At 44.6% G+C, this 18,860-nt stretch overlaps 1 protein-coding gene across 4 annotated transcripts in view; it reads right to left on the minus strand.

Annotated features, from left to right (window-relative positions):
• Positions 1 to 18,860, minus strand: part of brwd3 (bromodomain and WD repeat domain containing 3) — a 142,513-nt gene that overhangs the window by 95,967 nt on the left and 27,686 nt on the right. For 3 of the 4 annotated variants that reach the window (XM_038775729.1, XM_038775730.1, XM_038775728.1), the window contains exons 12-20: positions 17,580 to 17,620; positions 17,237 to 17,341; positions 15,525 to 15,678; positions 15,019 to 15,153; positions 14,514 to 14,642; positions 12,356 to 12,581; positions 11,409 to 11,591; positions 5,808 to 5,970; positions 4,055 to 4,148 (exon numbers count right to left, since the gene is read on the minus strand). In XM_038775729.1, the coding sequence (XP_038631657.1) occupies positions 4,055 to 4,148; positions 5,808 to 5,970; positions 11,409 to 11,591; positions 12,356 to 12,581; positions 14,514 to 14,642; positions 15,019 to 15,153; positions 15,525 to 15,678; positions 17,237 to 17,341; positions 17,580 to 17,620 (1,230 nt within the window). The remainder of the gene's footprint in view (positions 1 to 4,054; positions 4,149 to 5,807; positions 5,971 to 11,408; positions 11,592 to 12,355; positions 12,582 to 14,513; positions 14,643 to 15,018; positions 15,154 to 15,524; positions 15,679 to 17,236; positions 17,342 to 17,579; positions 17,621 to 18,860) is intronic. The other variant, XM_038775731.1, reaches the window with a different exon arrangement.

Consider the following 18,860-nt stretch of genomic DNA (forward strand, 5'->3'; position numbering starts at 1 on the left):
AGGCAATGATTTCCCCTCTTAGTACGGCCGTAAGCGCTTCCCAGAACGTGGAGGGTGAGACCTCCCCGTTTTGGTTGTTCTCAGTGTACTCTGCTATGGCCTGCGCTATCCATTCGCAGAAGGCCTTGTCAGCTAGTAAGGCACCATCCAACCTCCATGTGGGGCGCTGGGCCCTTCCCGTCTCTAGCCGCACGTCAATGTAGTGTGGAGCGTGCTCTGATATCACAATTGCGGAGTATTCCACTTTGTCTATCCCTGGAAGCACCGTTTTCTCCACCACAAAGAAGTCAATTCTGGTGTACACGTTGTGTACTGGGAAGAAGGAAAATTCTTTCTCCCCCGGGTGGGCGAACCTCCAGGGGTCCACTGCTCCCATCTTCTCCATAAAGTGACAGTTCCCTTGCCATGCTTGAGGTTTTCCCCGTTTTGGGGTTTGATCTGTCCGTCTTTGGATCCTGTACACAGTTGAAGTCCCCCCCCCCCATGATTAGTCGATGCGTCGCTATGTCCGGGATTTCTGCCATGGTCTTTTTGATTAAACTAGTGTCGTCCCAGTTGGGCGCGTACACGTTGACTAGAACTACCAGTGCCCCATCCAGGGCCCCGCTGACCATGACATACCGCCCCCCCTGGGTCTGTGACCGTCTTTGTCGCCCTAAACATTGTCCTCTTGCCGATCAGGATCGCCACCCCCCTGGCCCTTGTCCCATAGCAGGAATGGTAGGTTTGTCCCACCCAGCTCTTTCTTACCCGCAGTTGGTCCTGCTCCCTCAGGTGAGTCTCTTGGAGGAAGACTATGTCGGCCCTCATGTTTCCGAGGTGGGTGAGGACTCTAGATCTCTTCACTGGGCCGTTAAGTCCCCTTACGTTCCAGGTGATTATCCTGGTGGGGGGCTTCTGCCCCCTCGTTCCTGTGGGATTAGCCATATTTATCTGGTGGACGCGCCCCTGCCCTCCGGGGTTTCCCTTAGTTAGGGGGTAGTCCAGGGTGGCAGCTATCACTGTTCTCCCCATGCGGTCGGGTCTCTGTGCTCCGGGGTTTCCCCTTGTCCCGGGGGCACCCGCCATGGCCGTTCACTGTGTGTCCGCCACGCGGGTAGTCCCCTGCACTCTGGGGGCCCCCTTCGCCCACAGACCATACTGGGTGGGTGCTTGAAGCGGTTCCTTATTTCGAGCCCTTGGTTGTGGCACTTTGTAGCCCTGTTCCTTTTCTGGCCTCTTTTGTCCCTTCGTCCCTGTATTTCCCCTCCCCGGTCTCTCGCACCCTGTGTGGGCCCCCGGTCTCTCCCTTTTCCCTCCTCCCCCGTATATCCCTCCTTTGCCCCTCTATCCCCTATTCCTGTCCCCGTTTGCTCTCCTGACTTTGACAGGTGTTCCCCCCCCTCCCCTGCCTGGCGCCTTCCCCCCTGTTGGGGGTGCGCTGCGGCCCTGCTTTGTTGACCCTGCTAGTACAGTGACTCCACTCTCGGAGGTTGTTGTCTCGCTTCTCCCCTGCCTGGCCTCTACGGTTTTCTGCCCGCTCTTCCCCCATCCTACCCTGCACCCCCCTCGCCTGCTCTCCCTTCTCCAATACTCTCGTTCCCTCGTGCTGGGGCCTGGCATCCCACCTGGAGCGGTCCCTTGGGCAATGGTTTGTTTTTTGTTCTGGGTGTTCCTGCCCGGGGAGAGGGGGGGCTGGCATTGCCTCGCCTCGCCCCCCCCCCCCCCCCGTCGGCATGTCGTTGCCCCTTGCCAGGGCTCCCTCGTCCCCATCCCCCCTTTTAGTTTTCCAGCCCGTGATCCTCGACAAACCTATTCGCCTCAGCGGGGGCTGTAAAGAAATATTCCCTGTTTTGGTATATGACCCAGAGTTTCGCTAGGTACAGCATACTAAAACGCACTCTGATTCTGTGGAGAGCTGCTTTCGCTCTGTTGAACTCAGCCCGTCTCTTAGTTATGTCTGCTCCAAGATCCTCAGATTCGGATGGCGTGCCCTTCCCATTTGCAAGCTCTATTTTCCTTGGCCCAGTGCAGGATTGTCTCCCTATCCCGGTACCGGTGCAGTTTGGCTATGACTGCTCTCGGTTGTCCCCCTGCCTTGGGCTTCGGGCGCAGCGACCGATGTGCTCTGTCCATTTCCGGTGGGATGGGGAAAGTGCCCGTCCCCACTAAGTTGCCCAGCATCTCAGCCACATATGCTGTGGGGTTTCTACCCTCGGTCCCCTCTGGCAGGCCCACTACCCTTACATTTTGCCTTCTCGAGCGGTTTTCCTGGTCATCTACCCTGCCCCTCAGGCTCCCCTATGTTGCGCCCAGTCTCGCCACTTCCCTCTCCAGGGCCGTGACCCGGTCGCTCATGTCGGTCGCTGCTTTCTCCAGCTCCTTAATGGTCGCCTCCTGGGCTTCCAGTTTCTCCCCTTGGGCTTCCAGTTTCTCCCCTTGGGCATCCAATTTCTCCTCCAATCTGGTCAGAGCCTGCTGCACCCCTGACATGGCCCTGGCCACTGCTGCCTGTACTGCGGCCTCTGCATCTGCTTTCACCTCTGCCTTGATTGCTGCAGCTGCTCCCTCAGCACCTTGGTAAAGTGTGCCTTCCAATTCCAGCCACCCTCTAGCCCCAGGGGAGAGGGCACCTGTCTGTCCAGCTCTTTTTGATGCGGCGATACATCCGTTCCGCCGCTTCGTGCGCTGATTCTCTCGCCTGAGCTGGCTTGCTCCTTGTCCCGTCTGCTTCTGGTGCCCCCTCTCCCTCGGCTCCCTTCTGGCATTTTGTTCTCCCCTTCCCTTTCATCTTTTCTTCTCCCCTTGTTTTTCTTTTCCCCCCTTTTCCGCACCCTATTTTTATTTTATTTTTTTACTTTTTATTTTTTTTGTCTCTTCCTTTTTTTCCCCCCCCCCCCCTCTCTTCCCTTTTTATTTTATTTATTTATTAATTATTTCCTCCCCCCCCCCCCTCTTTTAAGCAGTACTCTCAGGTGGGCTTACTTTGGATGGGAGAGAGTGTAAAAAGAGAGAAAATAGTATATATTCCCCTCCCCCTTTCTCTTTAATAGTTTTCTTTTGGGTTTTTTTTATAGAAGTCCTTTTTTTTTTCCTTCCTTTCCCCTCACTCACCCAGGGGGGGGGGGGGGGGGGAAGAGAGAGAGAGAGAGAGAGAGAGAGAGAGAGAGAAAGAAAAAAAAAAGAGAGAGGCTTTTGTCCAGTCTCTTTGGCCTTGCCTCGTGGTGGTCGCTGCCGGGGGGGGGGGGGGGGGGGGGGGGGGGGGGGCTGCTCCGTTCGTGCTGCCGCACTTCACACCCTGCATCCTCCCGGTGGGGGTGGTTAGGTCGCTGGTGCCTGCTGGGCCCCGCTTCGGTCCTGGCCGCTGCCGCACCGCTCCTGGCCTGCATGGGGGGGGGGGGGGGAGGAACCTGCTGCCGCCGCCGCCGAACCGCTCCTGCTGCCGCCGCCGAGGATCCTCCGCCGACAGGTTTGTTTGGGGGGGGCCTTCCCTGCTCTTTGCCGCTGCGGAAAGGCCCTCGACTTCGTTACCCTGCGGGAGCCCCTCTCCGTGCGACCGCTCCACTTGCCGACCGGAAGTCCTATCCCTCATCCATTTAGCAGGTACTTTACATTTTTATCCACCATATCCCAAATATTTTGATTCCATCAAAATAAGAACATTCTTAACTGTCAAAAATCAAGAGTATTCTGTATAAGGAGGCAATAATGAAGTCTTTTCCACCTAATAATATGTGAAAGTAGTTAGCACTGCGGCCTCACGGCACCGAGGACCCAGGTTTCATCCTGATCCATGTCCGTGTGGAGTTTTCACATTCTCCCCGTGACTGTGTGGGTCTCACCCCCATGACCAAAATATGTGCAGTGTAGGTGGATTGGCCAAGCTAAATTGCCCCTTAATTGGAAAAAAGGAATTGGGTACACTAAATGTTTTTAAAAATCACGCCACAAGAATTTGCAGTTACAGTTGCATATTCCAACTGCACCATAAACAAGATGACCTAAATAAATAGGAAGATCCCGATCAAACTATTGTTCAAATTACTGCTGCCAATTAACATTTTTTTCTGTTTACCTTCTGTGTTGGTTGCAGTGGTTTACGTTTCTTTTCAGTTGTATACAAGTTGACTTCTCCATCGCCTTTACTTTGCCGAAGTTCCTCCTGAAATCTGAAAGGGACAACATCAGGGGATAATATTTCCCTCCCCTTCCAAGGAATGTTCATAATACCTCAAACCTGTGGAGGCCATAGGTCAAGGATAATCAAACGGACTACTGTTAAATGCAAAATGTGTTGGCTAAACATCAAAATGAAATTGGCATTCAAAACATAAAACATGATTTTATCATTTGTGAGTTGCTCCCTGGGATCAAACAAAAATTCCATATTCTTCATGCTGCATTCATGCCATTCCCAGGATGCTCAGGAGAATTCAAGGAACACCACATTAAAGTGGTTTAAGTGACACCACAAAGTGTCCCCAACTATCCATCCAATATGTTTGTCCTAATAATCTACTAACCCTTTCCTAGAAGCAAAATCTTTATTTTTGCACCCACAGAGCTTTGTATCATGGCCAAGTGTGCAGTCCAAAGTTGTGCGGGTTGAATGGAGTGCCATGCTAAAAAGAAATTGCCCCTTAGTGTCCTACAGGTTAGGTGGAGTTACAGGGATAGTGGAGGTGGGGAGGGAAGAAAGAGAGTGGGTCTTGGTAGGGTGCTCTTTCAGAAGGTTGATAAAATGGGCAAAATGGCCTCCTTCTGTACTGTAGGAATTCTATGGTTCTATGCATGATGTACGGTAGCATTGTGGATAGCACAATCGCTTCACAGCTCCAGGGTCCCAGGTTCGATTCCAGCTTGGGTCACTGTCTGTGCGGAGTCTGCACATCCTCCCAGTGTGTGCGTGGGTTTCTTCCGGGTGCTCCGGCTTCCTCCCACAGTCCAAAGATGTGCGGGTTAGGTGGATTGGCCATGATAAATTGCCCTTAGTGTCCAAAATTGCCCTTAGTGGGGTTACTGAGTCAAGGGGATAGGGTGGAGGTGTTGACCTTGGGTAGGGGGTAGGGTGCTCTTTCCAAGAGCCGGTGCAGACTCGATGGGCCGAATGGCCTCCTTCTGCACTGTAAATTCTATGTCTATGTAATGGGATGTGTGCATCGTATATGGAGGATTTTTCACATTTCAAGAATAAACGGCGATCTAGCTAATAAGTCAGGCTGATAAGAGTACCTACTGAATCTCAGATACAAAAGCCTTAATCCAGTACGAAAATAGATGAGAATTTGAAATTCACAACTCACAGATTGATTTCTAGATTTTACCCACATGTAATAGTTTCAAAATAAGGCTTCTCCTATTTAAGGCAGGAATTAGGAGGAATTTCATCAGTTAGTCTTTGGAAGACTAAACTAAGAACAGCTAAGGCCAGGCCATTAAATATATTCAAGGCCGAGTAGAAAATTCTTCATCTGCAATGGAGACAAAAGATTATGGGAGGCAAGCAGGAAAGTGGAGTTAAGGCCACAATCAGATTAGCCATGATCTTATTTAATGGCACAACTGGCCCGAGGGTCAAATGGCTGACTCCTGCTCCCATTTCTTAATGTTCTTATCTTTTTATTTGAGGTAAAATTGAAGTAACGTGTACATCTCATCTGATGAGCAGCACAGGGAAGAGTTAAATGGAAACATACTCTGAATTTATTTTTTAAAATGCTTGCATTTCTATGTTTTTAAAATTGTCTTACATCGAACTTAAGTAACTGTTCTTATGCAAGTTGATTTTGAAGTGCATTTTGTAATTAAAATATCCAACTTCTCTCTACCTGCCAATTCCAGATGGAAGCTCCATGACTACAACTCTTCTGCTCCAAGCCATCAGGTCTCTCTCAGTAGCCATCTGACTCCTAGGTGCATTATTATGCATTTGGCGAACACCTTCTATCTGACCACTCCGTCGAAGTCCAATGTTTGGTCGTGTCAGCAAGGCTAAAACAATGAAACACTCATTTTAAATATATATATATATATATATTTGAAGTGTACTGAAATTTCCATAGTCAGAAATCTACTCAGACAAATTACTATTGAAGAAGATTGCATCAGTGCATCCATAAAATAACTGTTTAAAATGTTACAAGTTGTCAATTAATACACTAAATGCCACTTAAATCCCAATGTTCTCACAACCAAAGAAGTGTGTTATAAGTCTAAAACTAATGAGACTGAAATGACTTCTGTAAGCACTATAGCTAACTAACTTGAAACTATAATGACACGGTGGCACAGTGGTTAATACTGCTGCTTCACAGCGCCAAGGACGCGGGTTTAATTCCAAACTTGGTTACTGAGGGGAGTTTGCACTCTCTCCCAGCATCTGCATGGGTTTCCTCTGGGTGTTCCAGTTTCCTCCCGCAGTCCAAAGATGTGCAGGTTAGGTGGATTGGCCATGATAAAATTGCCCGAGGTGGGGTTATGAGGATAGGGCAGGGGAGTGGGCCTCGGTGGCGTACTGTTTCAGAGGGTCGATGCAGGCATGATGGGCCGAATGGCCTTCTGCTGTGTTTGGATTCAATGGCTCTATAACAGTTCACCATTAACAAAATTGCACAATTTTAGCAGGTACCATTTAAATCAACAACCGTGACACATTATTTCCAGGAAACTGAAAAGTATGCTATCAGAGAAATGCATATGTAAATGTTATTTACCAGTCTCTCAAAGGTACCATTGCCCCATTAAATTAGAGATGGCGCTATTGATTTCAACTATAACTCACTATAAAAATAGCTGTAGCCATATACATTGCTTGAAACCTGATGACTTTTAAAATTTGATAAAACTGTGAAACACTTCACGTTAAAAACAATCTTATTCTTTCGAGTTGTAAAATCTACACCTCTGCTAGTGCAGTAATGCAGGGTTACAATACTGAAGTACCTGCATTGCATGAAATCAGGAAAAGATTTTAAGGGGGTAACAAACGAAATGCAAACAGGCACATTGAACAAAAGTCTATATATTTTTTAAACCATATTTTAACAACATTTTATATGAAAAAGTTTACAACAGTGCAAACATAAGACAAAGTACCAGCAACGGCAGTAACATGAAACCAAAAAACAGAAATACCCCCCAGAACTATCCTCCCATCACTAACCCCCCCCCCCCCCCCCCACTTGCCCCCACGAACAACTAACATTGATCAGATCTTTAAAGTGCAAAATAAACAGCTGGTATCTACGACAAAACCCATCGATTAATCCCCCTCACTGTGAACTTGACCTTCGAGGTTCAAGAATTCCATCAGTTCAAGCAGCCATGCTTTGGCTCAGGGTGGCATCGCCTGCCTCCATCTCTGCAGCATCTGGCGCCGGGCCAACAGCAATATAAATGCTGAAGATTCTGTCTCCACCCCCATCCGCAACTCTGGTTGATCCAACACCATAAATACATCAACTAATGGACAGGGTTCAAAGTCAATATTCATGATGTAGATGTAGTGTGAGAAAGGGACCTCGAAAAACCCACTAGTTTGGGACAGGACCAGAACATGAACAGAACGGTGAGCAGGCCCTCTCAGGCACCTCTCACACCTATCCTCCACCCCCTCAGAAATTGACTCGTCCTGGCAAGGTGCGCCCTAAACACCACCTATGGCTGTATCAAGCTCAACCTTGTCCAGGAAGACATCGCCTTCACCCTACGAGGGGACTCACTCCACACCTCCTCCTCCAAAATGGGTCCCTGCTCCTCCTCCCAGACTTCCTCCACCAAAATGTGCTCTGCCCCCATATATCCCAGACGTGCAGCCCTCCTCCGACCCAGCACACTAGTATCCTTTCCAGCAAGGTGGCGTTGCCTCCAAAAAAGTCAGAAATAATAATAATCTGTATTGTCACAAGTAGGTTTACATTAACACTGCAATGAAGTTACTGTGAAACGCCCCTACTCGCCACATTCCGACGCCTGTTTGGCTACATGGAGGGAGAATTCGGAATGTCCAAATTACCTGACAACACATCTTTCGGAACTTGTAGGAGGAAACCGGAGCACCCGGAGGAAACCCTTAAATGTGCACCAAACAAATCCCGCACCTGGCAATATCGGAATCTATCCAGTCTCCCAAGCCCAGCTTTCTCTTTCAACTCTTCCCAGCTCGCAAACCACCTCTCCAGAAACAAATCTCGCACCCTCTCCAGCCCCTGGTCTTTCCACACCCCCAGTTTCACCGGCTCAAACAAGTGGTTCCTATGGATTGTAGCCCACCTTGATACAGCCCTCAGGTTAAAATGTTGATGGAGCTGCCACCATATGTTTAGCATGGAGACCACCATCGGATTCACTGAATATTTTGCTGGCAGAAATGGTAGAGATACCATCACCAGGGCCTCCCGACCCATCCCTCTACATGATCCCGACTCCATCTGTACCCAACTAACCTACTGATCCCCAAACCAACCAACACCTCACATTGGCCTGGAATGAAAAATATGACTCACCAGGCTTTCCCCAACCTGATCTGGTCCCGCACCTGCAGGGTGATGTAGGAACGTCACATCAGCTCCCAGCCGTTTTAAATGGGAAAATAACCCTTGCTCTCTTCACAGGACACTGCCAAGCCCCACATGTTCACGGTGATCAACTTCGTTGGGGGTGGGGGCAGCATGGTGGTTAGCACTGCTGCCTACGGCAACGAGGACCTAGGTTTGATCCCGGCCCCGGGTCACTGTCTGTGTGGAGTTTGCACATTCTCCGTGGGTTGCACCCCCACAACCCAAATGTGCGCTGGTTAAGTGAATTGGCCACACTATATTGCTCCTTAATTGGGAAAAAAAAATTATTGGGTACTCTAAAATTTTAATTAAAAAAAACCTTCTTTGGGTGTCTCACTCCCACACGAGTCAGCGATTTGCACCATAGTGCAAAATCACGACCCAAATTCCTGGTTCCAATGCCCATCGAAGATGAACTGTTAGCCTCACCCACTGGCTGACAAAAAAAAAAGCCCCTGGTCATTGTTAATTCACCCCCCCATCCCCCAACCAATGCTCCCTCCTCTCCCTCCAGACCCACAAACTGCCTGACGCCACATCCTTCCCCCATCCCCCCTCCACAAATACACAAGATTATAGCTCGACTTGTTGCGCCTCTCCCAACCTTACCCCAACAGAGCACAGCCTCTCTCCTCCCCCCAGCCACCTCCACTCCCATTTGTTCCCCTCTCCCCATCACGAGCAAAGTGGCTCCCAAACAGGTTCCCCTTAACAGATACCCTCAAACAGCCAATACACCCCTTTTCCTCCCAACTGTACCCAAACCCCAACAAGATCAACAAACCTCTCTCGTTCCCAAGAGGTTAAAAAAAAGGAACACTTACCAATCTCCTTTTATAACCACTCCCTTCCCCCAACAGAGCAAAATGAAACAGGTGGTAAAAAAACCCAGAAAATAACACCATCATAAAAACACCCAGCTTCATACAGAGTCCAAAATAGTCCTATTCACAGCAGTCCCAATTTGTCCTGGACGAAGGTCTCCACTTGTTCTGGCTTGTAATTCGCGCCAGGTACACCACTCCAAACATCACACCATTATAAAACACCACCTTCGCCCTACTGAAGGCTGCATTTGTCTTTGCCAATTCAGTCCCAATATCTCGATTTAGGTCCCAGTCTATATTTGGAATCCTTTTCACCCACTCCCAGACACTCTCCTTCCTGATAATTGTGGAAGCAGATGATCACTACCTGCAGTAGCATGGTAACATAGTGGTTAGCACAGTCGATTCACCACTCCAGGGTCCCAGGTTCGATTCCCGGATTGGGTCACCATCACTGCGGAGTCTGCACGTTCTCCCCGGGTGTCCGTGGGTTTCCTTCGGGTGCTCCGGTTTCCTCCCAGTCCAAAGATGTGCAGGTTAGCTGGATTGGTCATGCTAAATGGCCCTTGGTGTCCAAATTGCCCCGAGTGTTGGTTGGGGTACGGTTATGGGGATAGGGTGGAGGTGTGGCTCTTGGGTTTCCAAGAGCCGGTGCAGACTCGATGGGCCGAATGGCCTCCTTCCGCACTGTAAATTCTATGATTCCGTCTTGGCATTTGCCCAAGCACCCGATCTACTCTGTCCAATTCCAGAGGGGTGAATACTTCATTCATTCCCACCCAACAGCCAAGAAAACTAAATTTTGGAGGAATACCGGGTTGGCTTCAGGCCCTCCACTCCCTCTGGCAGCCCCACCAACCTGAAGTTTAATTGCCGTGACCTATTCTCGAGGTCCTCAGTCTCAGGCCTTTATTGCTTTCCGCTACCATCAGCAACTCTGCCTCCACTTCAGCAAACTGATCCTTGTCACTCGACAAGGCCTCCTCCACCGTCTCACCTTGTGCCTTCGCCACGTTCGACGTTCGCACCAGCTATTCAAGGATCGGGCCCAAAAATATTTCTTAATTTCCTGGCCCTGACACTCAAATGGTCTGTCTATTTACCTGAAAATATTCTACATTGACCCAGTTGGTATACTTTTCACAATAGTGCACTGGACAATAAAATGTTACAATCAATCCTTTGACTACTATTACTGGTAGAGGGTCTTGATGGGGTGAGGGACAAGGACAGTGTCATTAGCATAATCTCCCAACTGGGAAATGAACAGTTTGGACATGAGCTTTGTAGTTATTAAAATTTAATGACTTCGATGGAGTGCAAATTCAAATAAGATGTGTACAAGGAGTCAACCCAAGTAATTCCTGTTGGATGGTTTATGTTAACATTAGATATGCAGGTCATTTTCCCCTTTAATGTTGACGGCATTGGGACTCATGCACACGGCAAAATAAAATTTCAGAAACATTTTAGAATTTTCAAGAATAGATTGCAACTATTTGTAATAGACCAATATTTGCCTTGAACTGTATTTTTGTACTGAAGTTGCTGTGGTCTTGTGTTGACAAAGACAGATGTCAGCCTCTATTTTCTTAAAAAGGGAACAAAAGAAAATCTGCTCTGTTACAAAATGAAAACTGAAAAGTCTGTGGATCAACCTAATGCTGCAGTCAGATTAAATTAGTGGGCATATTAGAGCTATTACGCAATCGCAACAAAGATTAAAACAGCTACCTTATAACTACAACAGAGTTTTGTACATTAATTAATATAAAAATATACCATATCTTGCACAAGATAAAAATTACTGCGGATGCTGGAATCGGAAAAACAGAAAATACTGGACAATCACAGCCGGTCTGACAGCATCTGTGGAGAGAGAAGGAAGCTGAAGTTTCGAGTCGAGTTATCCAGACTCGAAATGTTAGCCCACATCTTAACATAATTCACTATGAATTTCATTTTTTTTTAAATCAACTAATTAATCTGTTTCAGTAAATGAGGCAATATTTTGTGATAGAATCATATCTGCAGTGTCACTCACCACTGTTCAGTAAGTTTGATCTATTGTAAGGGCCAACCGATACAGCTGTTCCTTCGTTGCCCTGCCTCAGGTCATGTTCTCGCTGGAGCTCCCGAATAACGTCATCAAGAATGCTGGGTTCCTGACCAGTCTCATACTGATCGGTCTGTTGGCTAATGACCTGCTCCACAACATCACCATCACCTAGAAGAGAGAATCATAACTTTTATCTCTTACATTACCAATGACAAGAAAACCTCCTCCTTCCCCTCCTCCCAAATATTAACTTAGTAAATCAATAATTACAGTTGACTGAAGGTATTGAACATCCAACTTTTGAGAGAAAAATACAACCGAATCAGTTACATTTTATATAACGGACCAGAAAAAGGGGACTATCATTTCCAAATATATCAGCAGTCTCTTCAATTTCACAAATAGTTACCAAAAATAAAAGTATATATAATTAGGAAGTAGTAACCCGAATTGGGCTAGAAAGTGGTTGGGAGGTGGGAGGCAATTGTGAACTTGGGACTCTCGAATTGGGATCTGTTTTAGGGCTTCAACTTTTAAACGTATTTGCTAAATATTTAAATGAAGGAATAATAGAGAATAGCATATCCAACTCAGGTGGTAGCAAATTGGGAACAGTAGTTAGTGCAAACAGGAAGTAAAAGGACAGTCAGGTTAAGTTAGCAGCAAATGGAGATCAATGTAGAGAAATGGGAGGTCTGCCACTGGACCCATGAAATATAAATTGGAATATTTCGTACATAGAAAGAAACTAAATATTGTAGAGGAACAAAGAAATTAGAGTCCTAAGTTCACAAATCAAAGCGGCTCATGAAATATTTGGCTTTACCTCAAATGGGCTGGATTACAAAGGAAGGACATTATGTTTTAGTTTACAGCGCCATGGTCAGCAGATTATATTTTTAGTAACAGCCATCTCACAGCTCCATGCTTACCATTTGCCATGTACCCTAACTGCGGAACAAGTTGCTCATCCATGCAATTTTCTCGGCCAGGCACCAGCCGTTGATGTCGTGTTAGATGGGGGTTTCCATCAACATCAACCAAGAATGGAGGAGGCATGAGATGAGGCGCCTGCTGTGTCTGTTCATCCAGAACATAATTGTTGGAATCACGGATAAGAGGACGGTAATCAGTGTGAAAAAACATTTGGTCCGGAATCTATTGTGGAGAGAAAAAAATGGTTACAATAGAATTTAGCTCAAGTCCGTCAATGTTTGAATAGCCTTTAATTTTAAATTGCATATATCACCACTTCTCTTTTGAAAAAAAACTTACAAAATACGGTTGCAGTTTTATTCTATGTTTCTTTTTTTATTTCCATGTCTTCCGTCCCTGAAGACAGGGATGTCTCATGAGGAATAAAGTCCAGTGGCCCCCAGTCACACTGTTTAGTAACAGCCACCTCACCAAAATGAGCACTCTCGTACATGAATTTAGTAGAATTTAGTAGAGTGTGCCAACAAAATATTGGATAGAGCTACTAGTCAAACCTAATCATGTCTGGACTCCAAATCCACTTCCAACAGGAAAAAAATAGATCATTTGCGACAGAATGTTTTTCTTAGGAACATTCTGACCAACCCTTAATGTCCTAGATCAGGGGTGGGCAAATTACAGCCTAGATCATGCGCATGCGGCCCGACAAAGGTTTTTATGCGGCCCGCCAAGGAGGTGCCCGGAATCATAACCGGCATTTTTGAAAAGCCGCCAGGGAAAAGCCGCTGAAGTAAATGCGCTTATTCAATAAGCGCATTTACTTCAGCAGCTTTTCCCCGGCGGCTTTTCAAAAATGCCGGTTATGATTCCGGGCACCTCCTGGCGGGCCGCATAAAAAAGCACGTAGTGGGAAGCGCGTAGTGGGGTGGATGAGTGGGGCTGTCTCATTGGTCGGTTTAGTTGGGTGTGCGACCAATAGGAGTCCAGGTTACAAACAATAAGCCTTATTATTGTTTGTAACCTGGACTCCTATTGGTCGCACACCCAACTAAATCGACCAATAAGGCAGCCCCACTCACCCACCCCACGACGCGCGTTTTTATCGTTGACTCGGCTAGGCTGTGCTTCTGTCAGTGTTAAGGATCAGCACAAGCAACTTGACACCTGATTTCAACAAACTGGTAAATGACTGCAGTCAGATGCATCATTCTCATTGGCATTGTTCTGTTACTTACTGAGTTACTTTGTTTTTTAAATAAAATGTGCTTTTTTTTCTTTAAAGACCTTTTATTTTGGCTATTTAAAATATTAATTATTTTACTTAATATACTATGCGGCCCTTTAAAATTGTGAATTTCTGAATGTGGCCCTTGCACGGAAAAGTTTGCCCACCCCTGTCCTAGATTATGCCCAACTGAGGTAAACTGCCAACACAACTTTAGAATTTCCTTGATCATATGGTTTGCATGCTCGCCTTTTATTTTTAATTAATTCATGGAGCATGGACATCATTGCCCACTTGCAGTTATTACACTCTCGTAATACTACCACCATTCTCAGCATCTTCACTTGTAAAGTGATAGGTATAATCATAGATGATGGAAGCGCATGAACCACGTGCACATGAAATAATTTCGCTTCCGCACACTTAACCACTCCAGTCCAATCCATATCAAATTTCAGGTCATTCCTTACTCCACATCTTCCCTGACTCTAACTCCACTCTGCTCCTTTATAAGCAACCAGCGAAGTTAATGGAGCACAGTTCAGCTGCTTTTTCACTCTCCCCATCTCCAAAATGGAGGATAGGAGATATAAAAACAAAAAAGTAAATGTTTAATGCTAATGTTAGTTAAGAGTTGACAACTGTTCAATTTAGATTTAACAATGACAAGATAAAATGAGAAAAAAAATAGGACAAAGGCACAATGGTATTTGAAGTGTGTTATGTTTCACATTACATGCTTAAGTTTGAGATTAAAATACAATAAAAGGTCTTCCAGACACGAATTACTGTAATATTAGCATTTGTTCCAGCATGATGCACAAATTGAACAACCAGCAAGTTTCAGAAGCTTATTTCCTTGTGCCAGCCAGTCTAAGAGTTCAATTAAGCAAATGCTATTTTCAGAATATATGCACTCACCAACCTACCTTTTCATTTGATTTACTGCAGCCAAATCCAAAGATCAGCAAATGTCCATGAGAGTCAGTACATGCAAAATGCTGCCCATCTGCAGAGAATTTACAATCAAACACAGCACCATGACCCTGACCTTCAATCTGTAGAAAATAAATAAAATCTCTTTTGGTTACACTGATGGATTGAAATATGCTTTGCATCTTAAACTCCTGTAGGTCTGACAACCCCAGACCATCCACCATTATTGCAAAATTGCGCTGTTAGTCATCCGTGGAACAAATAGTAATATTGTAAAATAAGTACTAAAATTAAAACAGTAATTGATGGTAGAATGAATGAAACACTTGGCTTTTTCAATTCTAACTGATATTGGTGGGATTACGTTTATTCTATGATGGCTGCAAGGACCCATTATGAAACGGGTTTGATTAAGTACTCAAGTGAATTAAGACTATTACAGAATGGCACATCTAGATATTTAGACCCAGCTTATGTTTCACTTAGAGAAATTCTTACCATATTGAAAAAGTTCCGAAGTTTGGCACCTTTTGAAAGGTCCCAGATGAATATGTTGCCATCATGCCCTGCAGACAACATAATCCTGGAGTCAAATGGATGAGCCTCCAGAACAAAAACTTCATCATCATGACCCTACAGAAAAATAATAAACACATTCAAAATCACCGATTTAAAATCTGATTTACATTTATTGGATCACTGTTTGTACCATTTTTAGCCAAAACCATGACTAACACACATTAAGCAATGAGTGCTATTGTGCCACACTCACGACATTTCAACCTTAAATTTACAGTTGGCAGACAGATTACTCAATATCCTGCACATTTTAATTTGCTCCCTGTCAAATTAGACACTGGAGTTTCTGGTGCAATAGCTGTGCCCTCAGCACTGTGCAGGGTTTATGACTGCAGAATCAGTAGATATCAATAGGTCTCCTGCTTCCAGGACTTCCTGATTCAATTATACATCATTCATATACAGTACTTATTTGGTTTACCTACCAAAAGGATATGAAGCAGCTGGCCAGTGTAGGAGTTCCACACTTTCAAATTAAAATTATTCACTGCTGTGATGACTGTGCTGTCACATCGATCCCACGCTACCATGGTTACTTTCAACTTACTGACTTTGTCTTCCATAGCAACTGGATTATTCCTACCACAAGGAAAATCAAAAAATTAGACATATGCCACCACACTTCTCATTTAAACATTTGTGCTAATACAGAAGGGGTTCAAAAATCTAAAGAATTGAAATATGCATCACACTTTCTGTAGTTGATATTAATTGTAAAACGTCCTTAAGATTACAACATTAAATGCAATGCTGTGTTCAGTGTATAGAAATTTTGAAATAACACGTACAACCTTTTCATGTGAACATTCACTTAGGGATCTGGCTAAATGTGCAGAATGATAACATCACTGAAGTAATTAACCAATTAACTGATTATATTTCAAGCTTCACAAGGACATGACTTATACATGAATTGTTCATGTATGTCAATGTTTTTCCAAGCTAAGGAAGAGAAGTGTGAAAAAGAAAAATCTACATTCATAGACTGTCTTTCACTTCCTCAGGACATCCCAAAATGCTTTACAGCCCAGGAAGGTAGTCTGTGTTCATATTGGCTGTCTTGTCAGCCTACAAACAATAAGTTTCCAAAAAATGAATCAACTTTCTGCGGAGATGCTAGTGAAGGGATAAATGTTGGCCACAATCCAGGAAAACTCTCATGTTTTTCAAATAATGTCATGGAATAATCTGCATCTACTTTAGAGGCCTTAGTTTAATCCCATCTGAAAATTTTCACTACCGAGAATGCAATACACCCTTAGTACTCCACTGGTCCGTAAGGCTATATTACTTGCTTAAAACCTGGGGGAGAATGATTCTACTCAGCCTAGGTTTTGCTTCAAGGGTGATCCAAACCATTAGAAGTTAATTTTCAATAACATTCAAAACAATAGAAAACAATAATCTTAAGCACACATATGCCTTCAACATTTTCAAACCAGCTCACATTGAGAACTTCACACATTGAATGTCAATAGGTAATGACTTGTTGAGACCACAAGTAAAATCCAAAATAAGTAGGGAGAACAAGTTCTCAATGCACCACACATCCCAGCTGGAAAAAGAGGAGATCTCCATTTTTGACAAGGGAAATCATTGTACAAGTGGTGAGCAAAATGGAGGTTGATCTCCAAAAACAAATTTGTTTCCACCTTGGTGCAGGAGAATTAAAATTCAGAAATAAATGCCATCGTTGCCAGCCATGCACACATTTAATAATCAATAAAACACCAATACTGAGATTCCAAACTTGTCAATAATAAATAATGGAAAGCTAAATGATGGCTGGAACAAAACACAAATCTTTTAAGGCCAAACAATCATGGAACAAACTGCAAGTACACCTACTTCAGTATTCCACAACAAAATAGATCAATGTTTACTGTTAATATACAGGAAATAAGTTACAAATACCAAAGTCACATCAGCTTGTGTATTTCTTCCGATGCTGCAAAAAGTCACATTCTCCAAATTATACTTTTGCCAGTCAGCTCCAACAATAGGACTTTTATTGCCCACGATCAATAACCATATGAACAGCTTGCTTTAAATTTTCAGTGATGGTGGTGGTAACAAATAGGAAAATCTGCACATCATATTGTGGTATAAAACACAATACATGATATTGTGATCTTACCCTGGTAATTTTGTAAACATATCCAGAACGATACTCTTCCATTCTTGGTGATGGTACTGCCAGATTCTAGCTGTCCCATCTCGGCTACCACTAACAAATCTCAAACTACCCAGGGTTGGGGAAGAAGCAGAAAGAAAAAGATTTCAAATATTTGTGAAAGTTAATCTTTTACAGTTGCCAGTGCATAAAAAAGTCAAGAACAGCAAGCTTAAATTTTATTTATTTTCTGACATTCTCTAATTTGCTACAAAATTTTAAAATAGCAATGTTATCAATTGCAAAAATTAATAAGCAACTAGCAAAAAAATAAACAAACAGCCCACCATCACAAAGGCATACTTACCTATGGCTATTGTTGCAGAACTGAATAGCGATCACTTTATCCTAAAGGAGGTTCGAGAGAGAGGGGGATAAAAAAGATTTTGTTCTTTTCCAACAATTCAATTTAGCTGTGCATTGTTCATGAACAAAAATGAGTTAATGAAACTGTAACGGCGAATCCCAAGGTAAATGTAAAGGTTTGGCACGTCACGAGGGACACCTCCCCTGAACCAACCATTCTAAAAATGTTGCATTTTGAATGTCCTTAAATGACATTCTTTTCATTTGAACAGAAAGATCAACCAAGTAAATAGGTGGGTAAGGATGTCTATTAAAATAGCAGACAGGTTAGCCACAAGACTATAAAAGACACTTGGCTGGTTTAGCTCACTGAGGTAAATCGCTGGCTTTTAAAGCAGGCCAGCAGCACGGCTCGATTCCCGACCAGCCTCCCCAGACAGGCGCCGGAATGTGGCGACTAGGGGCTTTTCACAGTAACTTCATTGAAGCCTACTCGTGACAATAAGTGATTTTCATTCATTTTCATTGATATGGCCAAAATGCTTTCGCTACATCTTTTAATTTTGCAGTTACTTTTATTTAAAGTAGGTCCAACTTTTAAAAAAACTCAAATCAATCCAAAGAAAATCCATTCCAAAATCTACAAAGTGTACATTTTATTGATCAGTCAAGCGATACATTATTGTTGTGTGCCTAAACAGGAATTCTATTTACTGTTGTAGCCATCTCAGATGGCCACCTGCAAAGGACCATGGGAATTGTGGCCAACCCAGGACTCAGACACACTCAGAGCTTGTATGGGTATAGGCAACCCAGATAGCTAGACGCGATCAAAACCCCCGCTTGTTTGCATTCTAATGGCCCATTTCCCCAGATCAAAAGGACTGTACTTGGGTAACGGATTCAGATGCAGTCTAACCAGCCCTTTGCTAAGAAAGCCCAAACAGCCAAGGTCAATGACCGCCAGGACTCGCCCAGCCATCAAGGCACCCGCCCCTTTATTGGCCAAAATCGAAGGCAGTGTGTTCGAAGCCTGTCAAATTATTGGGTCCAAAGCTAAGGACCGCCCCAAAGAGCGCGAAATCCCAGAGGGATAAAAAGAGACACAGCCATGTGTTCGATCTCTCTTGGCCCCGACCTACGCCGAAAACCAAGTGTAGCATTACAACCAGAAGACAAGTTGAAGACCAACAATCGCTGCCAGACGGATGAGCCCAGCAAAAACAAAGCCACTTCATCTACCCAGCCACGCAAGATTCGAACAAAGGGCTTGTTCATCTGC

The sequence above is a fragment of the Scyliorhinus canicula genome, chromosome 17, assembly GCF_902713615.1.
Source record: "Scyliorhinus canicula chromosome 17, sScyCan1.1, whole genome shotgun sequence".
In the NCBI taxonomy this organism is placed as follows: domain Eukaryota; kingdom Metazoa; phylum Chordata; class Chondrichthyes; order Carcharhiniformes; family Scyliorhinidae; genus Scyliorhinus; species Scyliorhinus canicula.